The sequence below is a fragment of the Pseudoliparis swirei genome, chromosome 18 (genome assembly GCF_029220125.1).
Source record: "Pseudoliparis swirei isolate HS2019 ecotype Mariana Trench chromosome 18, NWPU_hadal_v1, whole genome shotgun sequence".
Classification (NCBI taxonomy): domain Eukaryota; kingdom Metazoa; phylum Chordata; class Actinopteri; order Perciformes; family Liparidae; genus Pseudoliparis; species Pseudoliparis swirei.
This window is the reverse complement of record NC_079405.1, coordinates 29,152,515-29,173,279: the sequence shown is the minus strand read 5'-3', so window position 1 is coordinate 29,173,279 and position 20,765 is coordinate 29,152,515. Positions and strand designations below refer to the sequence as shown.

Genomic DNA, 20,765 nt, shown 5'->3' with positions numbered 1-20,765 from the left:
GAACCAGCAGGTAAGAACCAGGCTCTGGTTACCACACCTGGGGCCGGACGGCTTCCACAGGTACAGGTACAGGCACAGGTACAGGCACAGGTATGGTACAGGCACAGGCACTGGTACAGGCACAGGCATGGTACAGGCACAGGCACAGGCACAGGTACAGGCACAGGTACAGGTATGGTACAGGCACAGGCACAGGTATGGTACAGGCACAGGCACAGGCACAGGCATGGTACAGGTACATGTGTGGAGACCCTGATAAAGGTGTGTGAGTCAGATACGTAAACCAACCCGTGTCTTTGGTTCAAACCTCGACTCACCTGTGGGGCCGGTCCACTTCGCTCTAATCAACGTTACAGAAGCCAATTAAGTTGATTATCCTTAATTAATGAAGTGGATCCAGAGTTGATTGAGCTGGACGAACACAACAGGTAAAGAAAACACTTTAAGTGTGGGAATACTTTCCATGACATCATCCCTGTCTCTCACCTGTTAGCCACACCCACCTCATCAGTGCTATCTCTCACCTGTTAGCCACACCCACCTCATCAGTGCTATCACTCACCTGTTAGCCACACCCACCTCATCAGTGCTATCACTCACCTGTTAGCCACGCCCACCTCTTCAGCCCCCCCCCCCCCGTGAAGGTCTCTGAAGCCAGAGGAGGACCAACACATTCATCTCGAGCTCTGTCTTCAGCTACATCATGAAGTCTGATGACGTCATCTCCCTCAGGAAGACGTCAGGACTCTTGTGACTCCAGAAACAATTTAAAGGTAAACATTCCAGGACACACGTTAAGGAACGTAAATCTACCGCCGAGCATGCGCGCATGTGGCCACTAGAGGGCGCCACATATTCACCCTGAAGTCTTGTTTGCTGCCTTTAAAACTTTTCTTTGTTGCATCAAAAGCCTCAAAATCTCTGAGCCGGAGGACTTGTTGCTTCAGAAGGATTTATTGATGACTGGACACGTTGCTCCTTCTGGACTCCTTCAGACTCCTTCAGGACTCCTTCAGGACTCCTCCAGGACTCCTTCTGGGCTCCTTCAGGACTCCTTCTGGGCTCCTTCAGGACTCCTTCTGGGCTCCTTCAGACTCCTTCAGACTCCTTGGATGCTGCTGAACGAGCGGATCCACTGATCTCAGGTATCACAGCTGGAGGAGGGCGCACAGGGACCAGCTCGGGGACCAGCTCAGGGACCAGCTCAAGGACCAGCACAGGGACCAGCTCGGGGACCAGCTCAAGGACCAGCTCGGGGACCAGCTCAAGGACCAGCTCGGGGACCAGCTCGGGGACCAGCTCGGGGACCAGCTCGGGGACCAGCTCGGGGACCAGCTCGGGGACCAGCTCAAGGACCAGCTCAGGGACCAGCTCTCCCGTTGTGGTCCAGCTTCCCGTGCGCACCGGCTGAGGATGCGCATGGAGTGACCCGCAGCCGCAGCGCGCGCATCCCGGGGATCATGTGGGTCCTCTTGGCGCTGGTCCTGGCCGCGGTGGGTCCCGATGGGGTCCCCGGCTGCCAGCTGCCCCGCGACTGGAGGCAGCAGACCGAGGCGTGCCGAGCCGAGCTGGCCCAGATCATCGTGTTCGCCAAGGTGCTGGCGCTGCACACCGAGCTGTACAACGTGTACGACAACTACCTCCCGGTGCCGCCGTCCGACCGGGAGCTGCTGTTTTCCGCGGAGGTCGAGCTGCTGTGCGACCAGGCGTGGGGCAGCACGCTGGAGGTCCCGGCCGGCTCCCGGTTCAACGTCACCGGCCTGGGCTACTTCAGCTGCTTCTCCTACAGCGTCACCGCCAACAACAACTACTACTTCTTCCTCAGGTGAGCGGCTCCTCTTCTCCTGCGCAGGCGCGTCACTCTGCTCACCTGGCGCGGGGAGAGTGGGGATCGATCAGTTCGATATTTAATACAGATGTTCAACAACAGAACGAGCCCAGGCTGAAGGGCATGGAGCTGATGCCCAGAGGCAGCATGACGTCATGCTCCTTCACGTGTGTCTTTGCTATTCCATGTTTTAAAGTGTCTCTGGGTGTTTGAGCCTCAGCTTGTGAACACAATGAGATCAAAGTGCACACACACACACACACACAACGTGTCTTTATCTTTATAGTTTGTATGGATTAATATAGAATACAGTGTAGTATAATATTGTATATTAATATAGAATACAATGTAGTATAATATTGTATATTAATATAGAGTACAATGTAGTATAATATTGTATATTAATATAGAATACAGTGTAGTATAATATTGTATATTAATATAGAATACAGTGTCGTATAATATTGTATATTAATATAGAATATAATGTAGTATAATATTGTATATTAATATAGAATACAATGTGGTATAATATTGTATTTTAATATAGAATACAGTGTAGTATAATATTGTATATTAATATAGAATACAATGTAGTATAATATTGTATATTAATATAGAGTACAATGTAGTATAATATTGTATATTAATATAGAATACAGTGTAGTATAATATTGTATATTAATATAGAATACAGTGTCGTATAATATTGTATATTAATATAGAATATAATGTAGTATAATATTGTATATTAATATAGAATACAATGTGGTATAATATTGTATTTTAATATAGAATACAGTGTAGTATAATATTGTATATTAATATAGAATACAATGTAGTATAATATTGTATATTAATATAGAGTACAATGTAGTATAATATTGTATATTAATATAGAATACAGTGTAGTATAATATTGTATATTAATATAGAATAGAGTGTAGTATAATATTGTATATGAGTATAAAGCAGCGTTTCCATCGAGGACCTAAAGGAGACATTCTTATTGGAGGACGGCCGTCACATGTTCTCTTTTCATCGTCATGTGACTCGTTATTGATTTCAGGTTCATTCAATAATCAATAATCTGCTGATCGATACACTCACATGTTTCCTGAGCGTCGGGTTTAACTCTGACGGTCTGTGTTGGACCCAACAACACGGTTACCTAGGCAACGCTGCAGTCCTGCAGGGTCCTGGAGCCAGACCCTGAAGCTGGGAGGAGCAGTGGGTACAGGACCAGGTGTGGGGTCTGCAGGACCTCCTCTAGTCCTACAGGACCAGGTATGGGGGTCTGCAGGACCTCCTCTAGTCCTAGAGGACCAGGTGTGGTGGTCTGCAGGACCTCCTCTAGTCCTACAGGACCAGGTGTGGGGTCTGCAGGACCTCCTCTAGTCCTAGAGGACCAGGTGTGGGGTCTGCAGGACCTCCTCTAGTCCTAGAGGACCAGGTGTGGGGTCTGCAGGACCTCCTCTAGTCCTAGAGGACCAGGTGTGGGGTCTGCAGGACCTCCTCTAGTCCTACAGGACCAGGTGTGGGGGTCTGCAGGACCTCCTCTAGTCCTAGAGGACCAGGTGTGGGGGTCTGCAGGACCTCCTCTAGTCCTAGAGGACCAGGTGTGGGGGTCTGCAGGACCTCCTCTAGTCCTAGAGGACCAGGTGTGGGGGTCTGCAGGACCTCCTCTAGTCCTAGAGGACCAGGTATGGGGTCTGCAGGACCTCCTCTAGTCCTACAGGACCAGGTGTGGGGTCTGCAGGACCTCCTCTAGTCCTACAGGACCAGGTGTGGGGGTCTGCAGGACCTCCTCTAGTCCTACAGGACCAGGTGTGGGGGTCTGCAGGACCTCCTCTAGTCCTACAGGACCAGGTGTGGGGTCTGCAGGACCTCCTCTAGTCCTAGAGGACCAGGTGTGGGGTCTGCAGGACCTCCTCTAGTCCTAGAGGACCAGGTGTGGGGTCTGCAGGACCTCCTCTAGTCCTAGAGGACCAGGTGTGGGGTCTGCAGGACCTCCTCTAGTCCTAGAGGACCAGGTGTGGGGTCTGCAGGACCTCCTCTAGTCCTACAGGACCAGGTGTGGGGTCTGCAGGACCTCCTCTAGTCCTAGAAGACCAGGTGTGGGGTCTGCAGGACCTCCTCTAGTCCTAGAGGACCAGGTATGGGGGTCTGCAGGACCTCCTCTAGTCCTAGAGGACCAGGTATGGGGGTCTGCAGGACCTCCTCTAGTCCTAGAGTCTGCAGGACCTCCTCTAGTCCTAGAGGACCAGGTATGGGGGTCTGCAGGACCTCCTCTAGTCCTAGAGGACCAGGTATGGGGGTCTGCAGGACCTCCTCTAGTCCGAGAGGAACCAGGTGTGGGGGTATGCAGGACCTCCTCTAGTCCTAGAGGACCAGGTGTGGGGGTCTGCAGGACCTCCTCTAGTCCTACAGGACCAGGTGTGGGGGTCTGCAGGACCTCCTCTAGTCCTACAGGACCAGGTGTGGGGGTCTGCAGGACCTCCTCTAGTCCTAGAGGACCAGGTGTGGGGGTCTGCAGGACCTCCTCTAGTCCTACAGGACCAGGTATGGGGGTCTGCAGGACCTCCTCTAGTCCTACAGGACCAGGTGTGGGGTCTGCAGGACCTCCTCTAGTCCTAGAGGACCAGGTGTGGGGTCTGCAGGACCTCCTCTAGTCCTAGAGGACCAGGTATGGGGGTCTGCAGGACCTCCTCTAGTCCTAGAGGACCAGGTGTGGGGTCTGCAGGACCTCCTCTAGTCCTACAGGACCAGGTGTGGGGTCTGCAGGACCTCCTCTAGTCCTAGAGGACCAGGTATGGGGGTCTGCAGGACCTCCTCCTCGAGAGGAACCAGGTGTGGGGGTATGCAGGACCTCCTCTAGTCCTAGAGGACCAGGTGTGGGGGTCTGCAGGACCTCCTCTAGTCCTACAGGACCAGGTATGGGGGTCTGCAGGACCTCCTCTAGTCCTAGAGGACCAGGTGTGGGGTCTGCAGGACCTCCTCTAGTCCTACAGGACCAGGTATGGGGGTCTGCAGGACCTCCTCTAGTCCTAGAGGACCAGGTGTGGGGTCTGCAGGACCTCCTCTAGTCCTAGAGGACCAGGTGTGGGGGTCTGCAGGACCTCCTCTAGTCCTGCAGGACCAGGCATGAGGGCCTGCAGCAGGACCTCCTCCATGGTGGTGGTCCCGCTGCAGACCCTCATGGTGGATGTCTGACCTACACAGACCACAAGAGTCTCGGACCAGCAGGGTCTCAGACCAGCAGGGCCTCAGACCACAAGAGTCTCAGACCAGCAGGGTCTCAGACCACAAGAGTCTCAGACCAGCAGGGTCTCAGACCAGCAGAGTCTCGGACCAGCAAGGTCTCAGCAGTCAGTCTCGATCAGGTCTCTCAGACAGACAGGTCTCAGAGACCACAGAGTCTCAGACCCAGCAGGTCTCAGACCCAGCAGAGTCTCGACCAGCAAGGGTCTCAGACCAGCAGAGTCTCGGACCAGCAAGGTCTCAGACCAGCAGGGTCTCAGACCACAAGAGTCTCAGACCAGCAGGGTCTCAGACCAGCAGAGTCTCGGACCAGCAAGGTCTCAGACCAGCAGGGTCTCAGACCACAAGAGTCTCAGACCAGCAGGGTCTCAGACCACAAGAGTCTCACCACGAGCATCAGACAGGGGTCATGAGGCCGTGACCTCCTCAGGAACTGAAACACGAGGTTCTGCTTGTGAAACATGGCGATGTGGACCTGCGGCCATAACCCGCACTGATATGTTGTGTGGTGCGTGTGCGTGTTGCATGTGCATGTTGCGTGTGCATGTTGCGTGTGCGTGTGCACGTTGTGTGTGCATGTTGTGTGTTGCATGTGCATGTTGCGTGTGCATGTTGCGTGTTGCATGGTGTGTGTGCATGTTGTGTGTGCATGTTGCATGTGCATGTTGCGTTATGCATGTGCATGTTGCATGTGCATGTTGCGTGTTGCGTGGTGTGTGTGCATGTTGCGTGTGCATGTTGCGTGTTGCGTGTGCATGTGCATGTTGCGTGTGCATGTTGCGTGTTGCGTGTTGCATGTGCATGTTGCGTGTGCATGTTGTGTGTGCATGTTGCGTGTGCATGTTGCATGTTGCATGTTGCATGTGCATGTTGTGTGTTGCGTGTGCATGTTGCATGTTGCATGTGCATGTTGCGTGTGCACGTGTTATAATGCACAAGTCTCATGTTCAGTTGTGTTTTCATTGTAGAGTCAAAGTCTGGAGCCACGACTCCTTCTGACCTCTGACCTCTTCTGTTGAAGCCAAACATCATCTTTCAAACACACACACTCACACACACACACACACACACACACTCTCACACACACCTACACACTCTCACACACACACACACACACTCTCACACACACACCTACACACTCACACACGCGCGCGCGGTCTCAGAGGGACCACCAGACTGGACGAGCCTCCAGGGTTGTGGATGAGGTCCAGATGTGCGGCTCGGCTTCAGGACTTCCTCCCTCTCACACTTCATGGGATGAGCAGTAAATCCGTGAGCTCGTCATTTTCTGGCTCGACTCGTCATCCTCACGATGTTTCAACTCACATCGAAATAAACCAGCTCCACTTTCCGTTGGCTTCAGTTTGAACTCGTGGTGAAGAAAGACGAGTTCTCGTTGCTCTCGACTTCTGTTTCGAGTGTTTTTGCACATCCACTTTATACGATGGTAATTGTCCTGTTGATTCTCGTTGAACGCCACCCTCCTCTTCCTCCTCTTCCTCCTCCTCCAGGATGGATGAGAACTACAACATCATCCCCCATGGAGTGAACTTCCAGGACCCCATCTTCCCCGACACGGCGGAGAACCACCGGACGTTCTCCAGCCTGTTCCAGTTCTCCAACTGCACGGCCGGTACGCAGGTCCACAGCTACGCCCCGGAGTGGGAGGCCCAGGAGGACAGCCGGGTGAGTGGGCCGCCAGAACCAGAACCAGAACCACTCGCAGGAGGGAGTGATGAGGACTCTGATTCAGTTCATGCAGATGTATGAAACAACTGTCCACCTCGTGTGTTTGGTGGAGGTCCGTCCTCTGAGGATGAAGAGTGAGAACATCTCAAACCAAAGCCAGAGACACAATACGAGTTATGGATCAGAACACAGAGCAGTGCCCATTGATTATGGATCAGAACACAGAGCAGTGCCCATTGATTATGGATCAGTTCCAGCTCCACATCAATGAAAGCTTCGAACGCCAACGGAGCTGTGACTCCAAGAGTCCCCGTGTACCGTGTACCGTATTGTGTACCGTACCGTGTACTGGGTACTGTCTACCGTGTACCGTATCGTGTACCGGGTACTATCTACCGTGTACCGTGTACCGTGTACCGTACCGGGTACCGGGTTCAGGTCTCTCCACGCGGCGTTCTCCTCGTCGAGGCCTCTAACCTTCACCCTGACCCTCAGATTCTTCTGTCTGATTCCATCCGTTGCTCGTTCACTGAGCTTAACATCCTACATCAGTCGAGAGGATGAGAAGATGTTTTGAGTTCCGTGAACTGCAAACATGTGACTTATAATTAGAGCAACATTTGGATTTCATCGCCGCTTTCTTACATCTCTGAACTGCCCTCGAAAGATCAGAGGACTTCACGGTGAACGCCCAACGGCATCATCAATAAAAACCGTATGCTAACCATTTGATCCCAACTCTGATGCAGAAATATGAACCGTGAAGGGATCCAAACACACTGAGCTGATGGCTGGAGGTCAAATCTTATCTCCAGGTCACTGACGACCACGATGTGAGACGCTCGGAGGCTTCGGTCCAGAACCCCTTTGGGTTGGTCCTGTTGCAGTTTGTCTGTGTGCCTGTAGTAGTAGTTGGTAGGGGGGGGGGGGTGAAAGGGTTAGGGGAGGGGCCGTCCAACTCCTCATCTCAGAGAAGCCTACAGACCTCGGTCTTTGGACGGTCCTCCATTCGTACATTTTTTTTCTGTTGTTAATGTCTGCCAGTATGTACACGTTATGTATGTACTTATGGAAAATAAATTACTTACTTACTTGAATGATATCAGATGGAAGAACTAAATGTCACTCGATCGTCAAATACTGACGTAGACACGAAGAAACACTTACCATCTACCAACCACAAACTACCAACTAACAGCTAACAACTACCTTCTACCATCTACCAACCACAAACTACCAACTAACAACTACCTTCTACCATCTACCAACCACAAACTACCAACTAACAGCTAACAACTACCTTCTACCATCTACCAACCACAAACTACCAACTAACAGCTAACAACTACCTTCTACCAACCACAAACTACCTTCTACCATCTACCAACCACAAACTACCAACTAACAGCTAACAACTACCTTCTACCATCTACCAACCACAAACAACTACCTTCTAACTAACCACAAACTACCTTCTACCATCTACCAACCACAAACTACCAACTAACAGCTAACAACTACCTTCTACCATCTACCAACCACAAACTAACAACTACCTTCTACCATCTACCAACCACAAACTACCAACTAACAACTACCAACTACCAACCACAAACTACCAACTACCTTCTACCATCTACCAACCACAAACTACCAACTACCATCTACCAACCACAAACTACCAACTAACAACTACCTTCTACCATCTACCAACCACAAACTACCAACTAACAACTACCTTCTACCTTTTACCTTCTACCATCTACCAACTAACAACTACCTTCTACCATCTACCAACCACAAACTACCAACTAACAACTACCTTCTACCTTTTACCTTCTACCATCACCTGTCGTATCTGTAGACTCACTACCCTCCAGGAACGATGGTTAATATCCACTCGATAAACGCGTCTTTCTTTTCAAAATAAAGGTCCATCAGGAGTTAGTGAGATGAAGAGCTGCTTGATGCTGATGAGTTCATTGGAGATCTTGAGCTGGAAAGCTCGTCAGGGAACAAAAGTGCTTCGTGACAAAGTCCATTTTGGAAAATGAAAGAATGTGTTCTCACTTTCCACGTCTTCAATGTATTCACAGTCCTTTCAAAATAAACCTTGGCAGCGTGGAGGAAATGATGATGTATGACTCTTTCTGCTGCGTGACTTCCTGTAACGCACAGAGAGTTCTGCTCCTGTTCTATAGGATGGACCAATCCTCTTCCTAATGATTACATCAGCCTATACAAGCAAATAATACAACATGTATGTTTGATCTGGGCCCAGAGGAATGCATGACCTCATCTCACTCTCTACTCTGGAGAGAGACATCTTGTTAAAGATATAAACTATAACAGAAGCATTCAACAATCCCCCACATGAGTCGTAGTGGAGCTATGATTCATCTAAAGTGTTTTAGAACTATCGCTCCTCGGTGAATGGCCGGAGGCGTTGATGAAACTGAGCTGCATGAGCTCACGTCTGCTTCCTGTTGGCCGGGAGAACCTCCGTCTGCTTCCCCATGGACCCTCGCCGGAGGCCCGCCACGTCACCCTCGTCCAGCTCAGATGATGGATGATGATGGAGCGATCCATCAGGCCTGCAGCGGGGGGGGGGGGTCTCCAGAGGAAAGAGCTGAGCCTCATGAGTCATGACCGGCCGAGCGGCTGTGTCTCGTGTCTTTATGTTCTTACGCTCACGAGTTTATGATCCCCAGACCTCCTCAGACCTCCTCATACCTCATCAGACCTCATCAGACCTCCTCAGACCTCATCAGACCTCATCAGACCTCCTCAGACCTCCTCATACCTCCTCATACCTCATCAGACCTCCTCAGACCTCCTCAGACCTCCTCATACCTCATCAGACCTCCTCATACCTCATCAGACCTCCTCAGACCTCATCAGATCTCTTCAGACCTCATCAGATCTCTTCAGATCTCTTCAGACCTCCTCAGACCTCTTCAGACCTCTTCAGACCTCTTCAGATCTCTTCAGACCTCTTCAGACCTCTTCAGATCTCTTCAGACCTCTTCAGACCTCATCAGACCTCTTCAGACCTCCTCAGACGTCCACAGACCTCATCAGACCTCATCAGACCTCCTCATACCTCCTCAGACCTCATCAGACCGCCTCAGACCTCATCAGACCTCATCAGATCTCTTCAGACCTCATCAGACCTCCTCAGATCTCTTCAGACCTCCTCAGACCTCATCAGACCTCTTCAGACCTCATCAGACCTCCTCAGATCTCTTCAGACCTCATCAGACCTCCTCAGACCTCATCAGATCTCCTCAGACCTCATCAGACCTCCTCAGACCTCCTGACCAGCCAGACGTCTCCTCAAGAGGTCATCTTCATCTTCATCATCTGCATCCTACATGTTACAGAGACTTTTATTGACATCAGTTCTGGGCCAACGCTCATGGAGGTGAACGCGGTGCTCACCTGGTGCGCGACCTCCTCGGGTCACAGCAGGAGCTAACGATGCTACATGCTAACCACAGGCCCCTCCCCCTCTCTGTTGCAGCTGCTGTGCTCCGCGGTGCAGAAGGCCCTGTTCGAGGAGGAGGAGAAGGTGTGGACTCTGTCCCAGAAGGTGCGCTCCTTGGAGAAAGCCAACGACCACCTGCGAGAGAAGGTGAAGAGCATGAAGCGCCTGCTGCGCCAGGCCCAGCGCGAGACCCCCAAGGACAAGCTGTACGGGCCCAAGGCGCCCAGAACCCACCCGGACCAGGACACCGGCCCGCGCCTGAAGAAGACCTCCGCCTCCAGGACGCTGAAGAACTGAGAGGAACTCCACGTCGCCACGCTCTCGTCTTCATCACGCTGTAATGCTTTTCCTTTGACCTTTGACCTCTGAGTACCTTCTACCTTCCGTCTTCCGTTAGCCGGTTACTCTCCAACATGGAGCTCTCCTGACCGGTTGAACTCTGCTGGACACACTGCATGGCATGAACATGAAAGGAGTCGCTCTGGACATGAAGGTCGTGAACGTGCCTCTTCCTCTTCCTCTCCTCACCTGTGGATCGTCCCCCCCCCCCCCCCGGAGTAGAGTGCTGAGCATTCTGGGAGACGCGTCTCTCTCTCTCTCTCTCTCTATTCCTTTGTCATCATTTTGTTAAACAGCTTCAGTATTTTTTTAATTATGAATAAATGATCTTTTACCAAAACCTCTCATGTGGTTGTTTTGAGTCATAACACGTGTTGTCATTATTATATCTAATTACATTAAGCTCTCCAAGAAATGAGGCAATAAAACACAATGTGGCCCCTGAAGCCTGGAGAGAGAGAGAGAGAGAGGGGGGGGGGGGGGGGAGGGGTGTTTGCATTTAAACCTCAGTTCAAAATAACTAGCGACTTCTTGCCCTCTTCTTCTCTCTTTTTTCTTCCCCTCCCCCTCCCTGTAATTATTCCTGTGCTCTGGGCCTGATGGAGGAATGTTCCTTCATGTGTGAGCTGTTAGCGCTGCGACTTGTTTTCCTAGCTAACGGTTAGACGCTGGCGCGGCTCCGTTTCCATCGCATGTTCACGGCATCGTGGAACAAATAAAACGAGACGACTTCTGGACCTGATGCACCTCCCCAGCAGGTCGGCTCCTGCAGGTTTGAGTTTCTTTTTGTTGGTGGACAGACGGAAAAAACTGTATATTAAATATCAAAGAAAAGAAAAACCTCTTGGACCGGCGGGAGCCGAGAGGACCACGTGCTGCATCATCCCTCACCTAGAGAACCTCTCCTAGAGAACCTCACCTAGAGAACCTCTCCTAGAAAACCTCACCTAGAGAACCTCACCTAGAGAACCTCTCCTAGAAAACCTCACCTAGAGAACCTCTCCTAGAAAACCTCACCTAGAGAACCTCACCTAGAGAACCTCTCCTAGAAAACCTCACCTAGAGAACCTCACCGTGTGTCTGTGTCTGTGTGTGTGTGTGTGAGTGTGTGTGTGTGTCTGAGTGTGTGTGTCTGAGTGTGTGTGTGTGTCTGTGTCTGTGTGTGTGAGTGTGTGTGTGTGTGTGTGTGAGTGTGTGTGTGTCTGTGTGTGTGTGTCTGTGTGTGTGAGTATGTGTGTCTGTGTGTGTGAGTGTGTGTGTCTGTGTGTCTGTGTGTGTGTGTGTGTGTGTGTGTGTGTGTGTGTGTGTGTGTGTCTGTGTGTGTGAGTCTGTGTGTGAGTGTGTGTGTCTGTGTGTGTGTGTCTGTGTGTGTGTGTGTGTGTGTGTGTGTGTGTGTGTGTTAGCAGGTCGGGTTTCACGTAGGTCAAGAGGCCTTAGGGGTCGTTTTGACCTCCGTCTGTAAACAACATCGTCTCAAAGTGTTTCCCGCCGTCTCTGCTCGTCTTCGGGGTCGTTGACATCCAGAGAGACGACCCAGAATGCCTCTCTGCATCCCTTTGTTCCTAAAAACCAGCCGCTCCCCTTCTGGGGGTCAAAGGTGTGGAAACAACTCTCCGTGTCGCTGTTTACTTCTGGGGGCGGAGTCCTGGGGGGTGGAGTCATGGGGGGCGGAGTCAGTCGGGTTAGATGGATGACGAATGTAAGGAAGATGGATGTCCGGTCTCCGACCTGCAGGCTGGATGTTCCACAAGTGGAAAATGAGTGGCTGGCAGACCTCCGTCAGGCCCGTGGGCTCCTCCTCCGTCAGGACTGTAGGCTCCTCCTCCGTCAGGCCCGTAGGCTCCTTCTCCGTCAGGCCCGTGGGCTCCTCCTCCGTCAGGCCCGTGGGCTCCTCCTCCGTCAGGACTGTAGGCTCCTCCTCCGTCAGGCCCGTGGGCTCCTCCTCCGTCAGGACTGTAGGCTCCTCCTCCGTCAGGCCCGTAGGCTCCTCCTCCGTCAGGACTGTAGGCTCCTCCTCCGTCAGGCTCCTCCTCCGTCAGGCCCGTGGGCTCCTCCTCCGTCAGGCCCATGGGCTCCTCCTCCGTCAGGACTGTAGGCTCCTCCTCCGTCAGGCCCGTAGGCTCCTCCTCCGTCAGGACTGTAGGCTCCTCCTCCGTCAGGCCCGTGGGCTCCTCCTCCGTCAGGCCCGTAGGCTCCTCCTCCGTCAGGCCCGTAGGCTCCTCCTCCGTCAGGCGTGTAGGCTCCTCCTCCGTCAGGACTGTAGGCTCCTCCTCCGTCAGGACTGTAGGCTCCTCCTCCGTCAGGCCCGTAGGCTCCTCCTCCGTCAGGCCCGTAGGCTCCTTCTCCGTCAGGCCCGTAGGCTCCTCCTCCGTCAGGCTTGTAGGCTCCTCCTCCGTCAGGCCCGTGGGCTCCTCCTCCGTCAGGCTTGTAGGCTCCTCCTCCGTCAGGCTTGTAGGCTCCTCCTCCGTCAGGCCCGTAGGCTCCTCCTCCGTCAGGCTTGTAGGCTCCTCCTTGTGCTTTTTATAGAAATGCACGAAGATCTTTTGGGATTTGAACAAACTTCTGGAGCTCTTCCACGTCGGGGGGGGGGGGGGGGGCGTGTGTGTGGGGGGGGGGGCGGGGGGGCTTCAGTCTGGATCCTCCTCCGGCTCCAGACCCTCAGGGACTCAAACCAGCCGTGCGAGGCCAAAAGGCCGAGGAGGAACGGAGCTGGAAAATCTGTTCCCGTTAATGATCTGTGTTTCTGAGTTCCAAAGGAAACGAGGCCAGAGGGAACATGAAGCTAAGACCTTTAGAGACCAGGAGGATGAGGGACTCGTGAGACCTTTAGAGACAAGGAGGATGCTGGTCCGTGGGTCGGTCACACGTGGATCTGGACTGCAGTGTCTCCAGTGGATGGACCAGGAGGACATGTTGTCCTCGTCCTCTGAAGTGGTCTGGACCATCTGGACGTGAGACAGACGAGTCCCCGGCCGGTGTCAACGATGAAGGACGCGGAGGAGGAAGTCGTGCGTCTCTGAAACCAGACTCCACTTCACATTCCATGAAGCTCGGCACGCTGCTCCTGATGGGAGGGGGCGGAGCCTCTGGTCTGAGTAGGAAATCAAGCCCAGGCTTCAAGCCGCGCAGACCTCTTTAAAGACGTCTTCTCCTCCTCTCTGAGACGTCCTACGCGGTGTCGGGTTTCCCTCCTGGCCGTGTCTCATTATTTTTCCTCTCCTCCTCACGTGAACACGTTTCCTTCGGCTCGCTCGGCCCTCTCTCTCCATCCGGAGAGCCAAACCACAAGCCTCAATTACCCAGCATTCCTTGGCCCTGAGCGGGCCTCATGGAGCAGCTATGACGTGAACCTTCAGGACAAACCACGACGACTTCTGCAGGGCCACACTGCAGAGCGATCCTGAAGGAGAGTCTCGCCTCGCGGTGGAACTGTCGTCACTGGTGTTTTGTTACGTCTCAAAGTCACAGATATATTCAGTCAGTCACCACGATGTGGACGACTCGTGGATATAGACTCGTGGAGATAGACTCGTGGATTTAGACTCGTGGAGATAGACTCGTGGAGATAGACTCGTGGAGATAGACTCGTGGATATAGACTCGTGGAGATAGACTCGTGGATATAGACTCGTGGATTTAGACTCGTGGAGATAGACTCGTGGATATAGACTCGTGGAGATAGACTCGTGGAGATAGACTCGTGGAGATAGACTCGTGGATTTAGACTCGTGGATTTAGACTCGTGGATATAGACTCGTGGAGATAGACTCGTGGATATAGACTCGTGGAGATAGACTCGTGGATTTAGACTCGTGGAGATAGACTCGTGGAGATAGACTCGTGGATATAGACTCGTGGATATAGACTCGTGGATATAGACTCGTGGAGATAGACTCGTGGATTTAGACTCGTGGATATAGACTCGTGGATATAGACTCGTGGATTTAGACTCGTGGAGATAGACTCGTGGATATAGACTCGTGGAGATAGACTCGTGGAGATAGACTCGTGGATTTAGACTCGTGGATTTAGACTCGTGGAGATAGACTCGTGGATATAGACTCGTGGATTTAGACTCGTGGAGATAGACTCGTGGAGATAGACTCGTGGCGATAGACTCGTGGCGATAGACTCGTGGATATAGACTCGTGGAGATAGACTCGTGGATTTAGACTCGTGGATATAGACTCGTGGAGATAGACTCGTGGATATAGACTCGTGGATTTAGACTCGTGGATTTAGACTCGTGGAGATAGACTCGTGGATTTAGACTCGTGGATTTAGACTCGTGGAGATAGACTCGTGGATATAGACTCGTGGAGATAGACTCGTGGATTTAGACTCGTGGATATAGACTCGTGGATATAGACTCGTGGAGATAGACTCGTGGATTTAGACTCGTGGAGATAGACTCGTGGATATAGACTCGTGGAGATAGACTCGTGGAGATAGACTCGTGGATTTAGACTCGTGGAGATAGACTCGTGGAGATAGACTCGTGGATATAGACTCGTGGATATAGACTCGTGGAGATAGACTCGTGGATTTAGACTCGTGGAGATAGACTCGTGGAGATAGACTCGTGGAGATAGACTCGTGGATTTAGACTCGTGGATTTAGACTCGTGGAGATAGACTCGTGGATATAGACTCGTGGAGATAGACTCGTGGATTTAGACTCGTGGAGATAGACTCGTGGATATAGACTCGTGGAGATAGACTCGTGGAGATAGACTCGTGGATTTAGACTCGTGGATTTAGACTCGTGGAGATAGACTCGTGGATATAGACTCGTGGATTTAGACTCGTGGAGATAGACTCGTGGATTTAGACTCGTGGAGATAGACTCGTGGCGATAGACTCGTGGATATAGACTCGTGGAGATAGACTCGTGGATTTAGACTCGTGGATATAGACTCGTGGAGATAGACTCGTGGATTTAGACTCGTGGATATAGACTCGTGGATTTAGACTCGTGGAGATAGACTCGTGGATTTAGACTCGTGGATTTAGACTCGTGGAGATAGACTCGTGGATTTAGACTCGTGGATTTAGACTCGTGGATCTAGACTCGTGGAGATAGACTCTCAAAGACAACAACATGAATGTGACGGGAGCTAGCCGCAGCTAGCTTAGCATAGCTACCGAAAGGCCCTTAAAGCACTTAAATATGAGCTCCCCAAAGTAATGGCTTCCTCACTTCATCTGGATCATCATTCATAAATATAATAATATACCCAGGTCCAGGAGAGACCAATGGGAGGAATCGCTGGGGGGGGGGGGGGGATGTGTGTTGCTGTTTAAGTTAAATATAACTGGAGTTATAATGAACCTTATTATTAGGATGGACCCATGTGAGGGTAGATTGGTCTGAATAGTTTAGGGTTTAGTGGGATTCAGTAAATAGTGATGTTCAGATGTAATGTTACATAACCCACCTCGGGATGGTTGGTCTGGGTTCATTGGCCAAACATGGTGTGTATATATATATATACACATATATATATATAACTATATTTGTTTATATATATAAATAAAATAATTTATAAATAAATAAATATCTAAATATATATATTTAGATATTTATATATATGTATATAAGCTCACTTGGGAAAAACATGGAAGAACGAAATAAACTTGAGTTTCTTCTTGAATGCTGAATCGCTTCATTTGCCTCCACGGCTGCTCGGGCACCCTGACAGATGAGATGTGACGTCATCATTCCATCATGTGATGTGCTGTGATGTCATCATAGCATCATGTGATGTCATGTGACGTGATGTCATCATGTGATGTCATCATTCCATCATGTGATGTCATCATAGCATCATGTGATGTGCTGTGACGTCATCATTCCATCATGTGATGTCATCATAGCATCATGTGATGTGCTGTGACGTCATCATTCCATCATGTGATGTCATCATAGCATCATGTGATGTCATCATTCCATCACGTGATGTCATCATTCCATCATGTGATGTCATCATTCCATCATGTGATGTGCTGTGATGTCATCATTCCATCATGTGATGTCATCATAGCATCATGTGATGTCATCATTCCATCATGTGACGTCATCATTCCATCATGTCAGGTGGCCGTGAGGTCCACGCTGAAGTCATATTTGTGTTTCTTGACAAACGGACTGGGACACGGTCGTGATGCATAGACGGTGTTTTAATGTTTCACCGACACGTTTCAAGCACACGCCACCGTCACGTTCAACAACCCATGATGCATTGCGCCTGTGTGCGGTCGGTGCCGCAGCCTGAAACAGCATTTCTTCAAGGCAACATATCGATAACACAAACACGTCGGAGCACACGCCGTCCTCCCTGGCGAGCAGGAGCATGCGGCGCTGGACCGGCCTGGAAACTCATTTTTGCTGCCGGGTTTGAGGAAAGGCCTCTTCGTCGAGTCGACTGTGCTGAAGCAGAGGAGAGGTCCGTCTGGACCCAGAAGGTCACGTCTGGACCCAGAAGGTCACGTCTGGAACCAGAAGGTCACGTCTGAACCCAGAAGGTCACGTCTGGACCCAGAAGGTCACGTGTGGACCCAGAAGGTCACGTCTGAACCCAGAAGGTCACGTCTGGACCCAGAAGGTCACGTGTGGACCCAGAAGGTCACGTCTGAACCCAGAAGGTCACGTCTGGACCCAGAAGGTCACGTGTGGACCCAGAAGGTCACGTGTGGACCCAGAAGGTCACGTCTGAACCCAGAAGGTCACGTGTGGACCCAGAAGGTCACGTGTGGACCCAGAAGGTCACGTCTGAACCCAGAAGGTCACGTGTGGACCCAGAAGGTCACGTCTGGACCCAGAAGGTCACGTCTGGACCCAGAAGGTCACGTGTGGACCCAGAAGGTCACGTCTGGACCCAGAAGGTCACGTCTGAACCCAGAAGGTCACGTGTGGACCCAGAAGGTCACGTCTGAACCCAGAAGGTCACGTCTGGACCCAGAAGGTCACATCTGAACCCAGAAAGTTACGTGTGGACCCAGAAGGTCACGTCTGAACCCAGAAGGTCACGTCTGCTCACCAGCTGGAAAAACACTTGAAGATAATTGTTAAAAGAGTAAAAACACAGCGTCTCCTCTCGTCTCCACGGTGACATCATCACGGCGGTGGACGCTCTCTTCAGGACCACGAGTCCCTCAGAGAGGACGAGGCCCTCAGAGGACGAGGCCGCGGGGCGTCCTAAATAAAGCTCCTCCCACCCTGACCCCACGACCCCGGAACAGAGCAACACGTCTATGCAAGTTTTAAAAAGATGAGGAGGAATAGAGTATGAACTCTTCATGCACACACACACACACACACAACCACAACCACACACACACACACACACACACACAACCACCATGGAGGACAGTAAAGAGGGACCCTTCAGGGTCCGGGTCTCTTTAACCCTTCAGGGTCCGGGTCTCGTTAACCCTTCAGGGTCCGGGTCTCTTTAACCCTTCAGGGTCCGGGTCTCGTTAACCCTTCAGGGTCCGGGTCTCGTTAACCCTTCAGGGTCCGGGTCTCTTTAACCCTTCAGGGTCCGGGTCTCGTTAACCCTTCAGGGTCCAGGTCTCTTTAACCCTTCAGGGTCCGGGTCTCTTTAACCCTTCAGGGTCCAGGTCTCTTTAACCCTTCAGGGTCCGGGTCTCGTTAACCCTTCAGGGTCCGGGTCTCGTTAACCCTTCAGGGTCCAGGTCTCGTTAACCCTTCAGGGTCCAGGTCTCGTTAACCCTTCACTGGACCATCGACTCTTCCTCACGTTTGCGAATGAAAAACTTCTTGCACAACATGTCCCTTTAGGATTTGAGTGTAAACACATGAACACACTTTAATCTGCACCACCAGGGATCAAACACAAAGAATATTACCCAGAACATCTATTCATGAGATTTTAAAAAGCCCGGCGGGAAGGTTGTAACCGTTAGTTTCATGTTCCACTCTCGTGAGACACCAAGCCTGAAATTCATTCTCAAAACATTCAATGTAAAACATTATAAAAGTCTGCGCTTCAAGAAACAGACAAAAGAACTCAAACGCCACCCGAAGATAAAGTAGTCCTCCTGAAGGCACCGCGGCCCGATAGACCTCCCCGGGCCGAGCCGAAGGGGTTCTGGGCCTCTGGGGTGGAGCCCGGCGGAGGCGGAGCTTCATCAACTATTCTGTACCGATCGTCTAAAAACACGACTGAAAGACAGAAGAGATTCAATTTCAAATACTGCAACGAAGCAAAACCCTCTTCTTCCTCTTGGGGGGAGGGGCATGCGTATCGTCCCTGGATGCTGGATCCTCAGCAGGAAGTTAAAAAGACAACAGAGAAATATATAAAACAACGAGTAAAACAGTGCCAACCAGCTCGGTCCTGCTCCTGTAAAACACCCCGACACCCTCCTCCTCCTCCTCGTATCCTTTCCTCATCTCATTTTATCCCAAACTACAAGCCCAGTCTGTAAAAGTAATCCTGCGGTGCGTCGTTGTCCTCAAGCCTCCCTCCTCCTCCTCCTCCTCCTCCTCTCATCCCGCAGCTCTCCCCTCTCCGGCTGGACGCGCTGCCCCCTGCAGGCGAGAGGTTGGAATGACGCTGTATTCCTAACCCGATCGGGGGGAGGTCCTCCAGGTCCACCAGGGGGGGGGGGTTGCAATTGGAAAGTCGCTGGGATTGATCAGGCAAGTAAGTGGAGCAGCTGCAGCGCTCACACACTGCTGGCGGGGGCCCCCCCCTCCGCCTCCTGGGGGCCCTCACGGGCCTCTGAGGGAGGAAGAGGAGCGTCATGAAGCGGCACTCAGACATGAACACCTTCTGGTCTCACGCTCTCGTGACGCAGTACCTCCGTCCTCCTCCGGCAGGGCGGGGCCGGGCCCCTCGCCGCCCAGCTGGAGGCGCCTCATGTGGCGGACCACGGCGGTGGCGTTGAAGGCTTGCTGCAGGGGAACACACAACAGGCTCTGAGCTGGAGGCACTTCCTGTCCCGGACCAGATGCTCTCATCGTGTCAACGTGCGGAGCCGAGTCCAGACCCGCCGGACCTCACCTTCCACTTGCTCTTGGCGAAGTTCTTCTTGATCTGAGCGCTGACGGACTCGTGGATGTTCTTGTCCAACGCCGTGTCGCCGGCAATCCTGAGGAGGAGGAGTTTAAACATGTCCTCATGAGACGACAGAGAGAAGCCACAGGGACACAGTGAGCTCAGGACCGGGACCAGGACCGGGACCGGGACCAGGACAGGGACCGGGTCCAGGACCAGGACCGGGACCGGGACCAGTACCAGGGGTGCTGCAGGGCCAGGTCACAGGTGTAGCGCACGTTGGGGTCTTTCTGCATCAGGTGGACGATGAAGTCTTTAGCTACAAAACAAACAGGATGCTTCAGAACTGTGTTTCCTCGGAGTCAACACCACGGCACACGTCAAGTGAAACATCCGTTTCTTCCTCTGCAGTCGAGGAGCGCTGCGCTGCCGTACCTGATTCAGAGATGTCGTCCCAGTACGGAGAGTCAAACTCGTACTCGGCCTTCAGGATCTGCTCAAACAGTTTGGCATCGTTCTCATCGTAGAACGGAGGATAGCCACAGAGCCTGAGAGCAGAGAGCATCATGGGGGATGGAGTACACAAGAGGAGGACAGCCACAGAGCCTGAGAGCAGAGAGCATCATGGGGGATGGAGTACACAAGAGGAGGACAGCCACAGAGCCTGAGAGCAGAGAGCATCATGGGGGATGGAGTACACAAGAGGAGGACAGCCACAGAGCCTGAGAGCAGAGAGCATCATGGGGGATGGAGTACACAAGAGGAGGACAGCCACAGAGCCTGAGAGCAGAGAGCATCATGGGGCATGGAGTACACAAGAGGAGGACAGCCACAGAGCCTGAGAGCAGAGAGCATCATGGGGGATGGAGTACACAAGAGGAGGACAGCCACAGAGCCTGAGAGCAGAGAGCATCATGGGGGATGGAGTACACAAGAGGAGGACAGCCACAGAGCCTGAGAGCAGAGAGCATCCCTCTATCCATATATTCATATATCCATGTATCTATGTATCCATGTATTTTTGTATCTTTGTATCCATGTATCTATGTATGTATCCATGTCTCTTTGTATCCATGTATTTTTGTATCTTTGTATCTTTGTATCCATGTATCTATGTATGTATCCATGTATCTTTGT

The 20,765-nt window shown here is 51.8% G+C and overlaps 2 protein-coding genes across 5 annotated transcripts in view; one reads left to right on the top strand and one right to left on the bottom strand.

Moving 5' to 3' along the window:
• Positions 1-183: 183 nt before the first annotated feature.
• ccdc3b (coiled-coil domain containing 3b) lies at positions 184-10,938 on the top strand. Its single transcript, XM_056436870.1, has 3 exons — positions 184-1,825; positions 6,601-6,775; positions 10,302-10,938. Exons 1-3 carry the CDS (start codon positions 1,461-1,463, stop codon positions 10,560-10,562), a joined length of 801 nt encoding a protein of 266 aa, XP_056292845.1. The 5' UTR covers positions 184-1,460; the 3' UTR covers positions 10,563-10,938.
• A 5,826-nt stretch (positions 10,939-16,764) lies between these two features.
• The window catches only part of camk1b (calcium/calmodulin-dependent protein kinase Ib), a 45,413-nt gene continuing 41,412 nt past the window's right edge, over positions 16,765-20,765 (bottom strand). For all 4 annotated transcript variants that reach the window (XM_056436865.1, XM_056436866.1, XM_056436867.1 and 1 more), the window contains 5 exons: positions 20,064-20,176; positions 19,869-19,947; positions 19,635-19,722; positions 19,432-19,525; positions 16,765-19,352 (listed from right to left, as the gene is read on the bottom strand). In XM_056436865.1, coding sequence (XP_056292840.1) covers positions 19,297-19,352; positions 19,432-19,525; positions 19,635-19,722; positions 19,869-19,947; positions 20,064-20,176 — 430 coding nt within the window. In that variant the 3' untranslated portion in view covers positions 16,765-19,296. The remainder of the gene's footprint in view (positions 19,353-19,431; positions 19,526-19,634; positions 19,723-19,868; positions 19,948-20,063; positions 20,177-20,765) is intronic.

Coding starts and splice junctions, on each gene's coding strand:
- ccdc3b (XM_056436870.1), top strand. CDS start 1,461: ATGTGGGTCCTCTTGGCGCTGGTCCTGGCCGCGGTGGGTCCCGATGGG. Junction 1,826..6,600: donor AACTACTACTTCTTCCTCAG/GTGAGCGGCTCC, acceptor CTCCTCCTCCAG/GATGGATGAGAACTACAACA. Junction 6,776..10,301: donor AGGCCCAGGAGGACAGCCGG/GTGAGTGGGCCG, acceptor TCTCTGTTGCAG/CTGCTGTGCTCCGCGGTGCA.